The 2,400-nt window shown below is 36.0% G+C and overlaps 1 protein-coding gene across 2 annotated transcripts; it reads left to right on the forward strand.

Moving 5' to 3' along the window:
- The first annotated feature begins 567 nt into the window (after nucleotides 1–567).
- On the forward strand, nucleotides 568–2,200 carry LOC129731261 (uncharacterized). 2 transcript variants are annotated; one of them, XM_055691117.1, is made up of 4 exons: nucleotides 568–1,365; nucleotides 1,434–1,510; nucleotides 1,573–1,728; nucleotides 1,786–2,200. In XM_055691117.1, exons 1-4 carry the CDS (start codon nucleotides 669–671, stop codon nucleotides 1,891–1,893), a joined length of 1,038 nt encoding a protein of 345 aa, XP_055547092.1. In that variant the 5' UTR covers nucleotides 568–668; the 3' UTR covers nucleotides 1,894–2,200. The 2 variants fall into 2 exon arrangements, with proteins under 2 accessions (XP_055547092.1, XP_055547093.1); XM_055691118.1 differs by having other exon boundaries at nucleotides 1,234–1,510.
- The last annotated feature ends 200 nt before the right edge of the window (nucleotides 2,201–2,400 follow it).

Consider the following 2,400-nt stretch of genomic DNA (forward strand, 5'->3'; position numbering starts at 1 on the left):
CCACCGATCTGTATAGATGTATGAGTGTAAAGTGTGTGGAAGAAAAACCTAAAACTTGGGCAGCCATATTATTGTAAATTCGACAGTCAAGGCGAAAGCACGTACAAAATAAAAAGTCTGAAAAACTCGTGTTCGTGTTTCGTCATTTTTCATCTGCTACACTTTTAAGTCGATATTCATCGATATATTATCCCTCAGATGGTCTCGAGGTACGATGCCGGCCTAACAAGCCAGTCGTCGTAGGTACGAGTCTCGGCTCGGGAGAGACTGTTAGTGTCAGTAGAATCGTAGCACTAGCCCCGCAATTGTCCTGTACACTAAACAGTCGGCTGCGAAGTCTATGTATAAATAAACAGAAGGTCAAGTTCTGAATCGTAATGTAGTACCAAGGCTTTGCTTTGAAATCGATATTCACACCAACGATCTAGAAATGTATTTATTTCCGCGACAGTATCCATTTGCCTTCGTTTGGGTGCGCAATGAACCTGATAACAGCTCTCTGTCCAAGTGTGGAGCAAGCCTTCTGTATACTTATGAGCATATTTGAATGGCTCGGTTTTATTCCCTTTAAAATAAATTCCAGAAATTTGAAAATACGTTATTATAACTCTCCTCAATATTTTCGGTACACATATAGGTGGATCATTGTGTTGGGGTTGTTTTACACGATGCATACAGTTGTTGCATATTATTTTCGTGATGATTTATTTTTTAGAGACTACGCTGTTGGTTGGGTAAACGATATACTTATGTACAATAGTAAACTGTGTGCTGTTTTTGTAACACTGGTAGAAGTGCTTTTGCAGAGACATTCGCAATTGGAAATCTTCAAACGCCTTTCACGATTGAGTGAAAGTAAGAAGAATATTGGCCTGTTGAGCCCATCTCGGTTCAAAGAATTTTGCAAGCAATATTTATTAAAATTTGGTTTGTGCTTTACGTCTATTTTATTAATGGAACTGAAATTAATCTGTAGTGTTGTGTCTTACAACGTTCAGTGGTCGATACTTTGGTATCTTTCGATTCTACTTGTTAGTTTTAGTCGGTTTAGAATATCCTTCTACATATTATACATGGATTTAATACGAGCTCAACTAACGGTTATCCACGATCGCTTGAAGGAAATTTCTGTCACTATAAGACGACTTCAGATGGCTGGTCCAATGGCTAATCATGCAAAAGTTTTAAGCTCTATAACTTACCTGAAAAACTGTTACATTGAAATATGGCTATTAAATGTGAACGTAAATAACACACTTGGATGGAGCACCTGTTTTGTCCTGGTTAGTAATTTTATTCATGTTTGTGGTTACGTATACTGGATTTACCTTGTATTGGTAAAAAAAGCAATAGCGGGGCTCGCAGGTTAAGTATTTGGAAAAGAGATCCTACACAAACAACTTATTAGTTCAGTTATGAATCTGACCGTATAGATCTTTCCGCGGGTTTGTATCCTTTCACAATAATGACTGTATTGTTGGTGCATTCCGCCGAATCATGCGTTCGATTGGTAAGAATTGCATAAATTTAATAAATGATTATAAATTAATACAACTAACCAAAAAAATATAGGCTAATTCAGTTCAACATTTGGTTCTAAAAATACCAGAGTCTGCAGATCTAGGACTTCACTATGTTTTAGATAGATTCACATGCTGCATTATGCAACAACCGATAAAGTTTGAATCGCATGGTTTGTTTGAATTCGATGTTAAGTTTTTTAAAATGGTAAGAAATGAAATTTTCGTTCTAACCAAATTGTAGTCATATCGTTGTTTATTTCAGATGATTACAGGTTTCGTAACATATATGGTAATGTTCATTCCATTTTCGTCAGATGTTCCAGAAATTGGTGCGGCTGTCAATAAATCAGTTGGACGACATTGCTACTAGTCGCTTGATATCAAATGGTTGTTTGACATAGAAAAAGTTTCGTCGCGTTTTTGTCGATGTTTTTTGAATATGTAATTCTGTGACCAAGACAAAAATACTCAATAGTTATCACTTGTAACGTCTTTTCAATTGTACCAAGAGCGCTCATGTTGGTTCAGACCAGAATGAGTTTAATCATATTATACCAATCGAGGGTGGAAAATATTATTGTGTCACATTTTTACTTTTGAATAACCTATTTGCAACATAAAAAAATGAAATTATTTGAAAAGTAAATTGAATCTGTTAATAGGTGGAATCACACTACGGTACTTTTGTTTTGAAAAAGTTTAACACCTAGAGACGAAAATAATATCGCACATCGATATTATTCACACCAAGAGTCTGGAAATACATTTATTTTCGCCACAGTATCCATTTGTCATTGCTTGCGTGCGCAATGAACCTCATAACAGCTCTCTGTCCAAGTGTGGAGCAAGCCTTCTGTATAGTTATGAGCATATTCGA

The sequence above is a fragment of the Wyeomyia smithii genome, chromosome 3 (genome assembly GCF_029784165.1).
Source record: "Wyeomyia smithii strain HCP4-BCI-WySm-NY-G18 chromosome 3, ASM2978416v1, whole genome shotgun sequence".
In the NCBI taxonomy this organism is placed as follows: Eukaryota; Metazoa; Arthropoda; class Insecta; order Diptera; family Culicidae; genus Wyeomyia; species Wyeomyia smithii.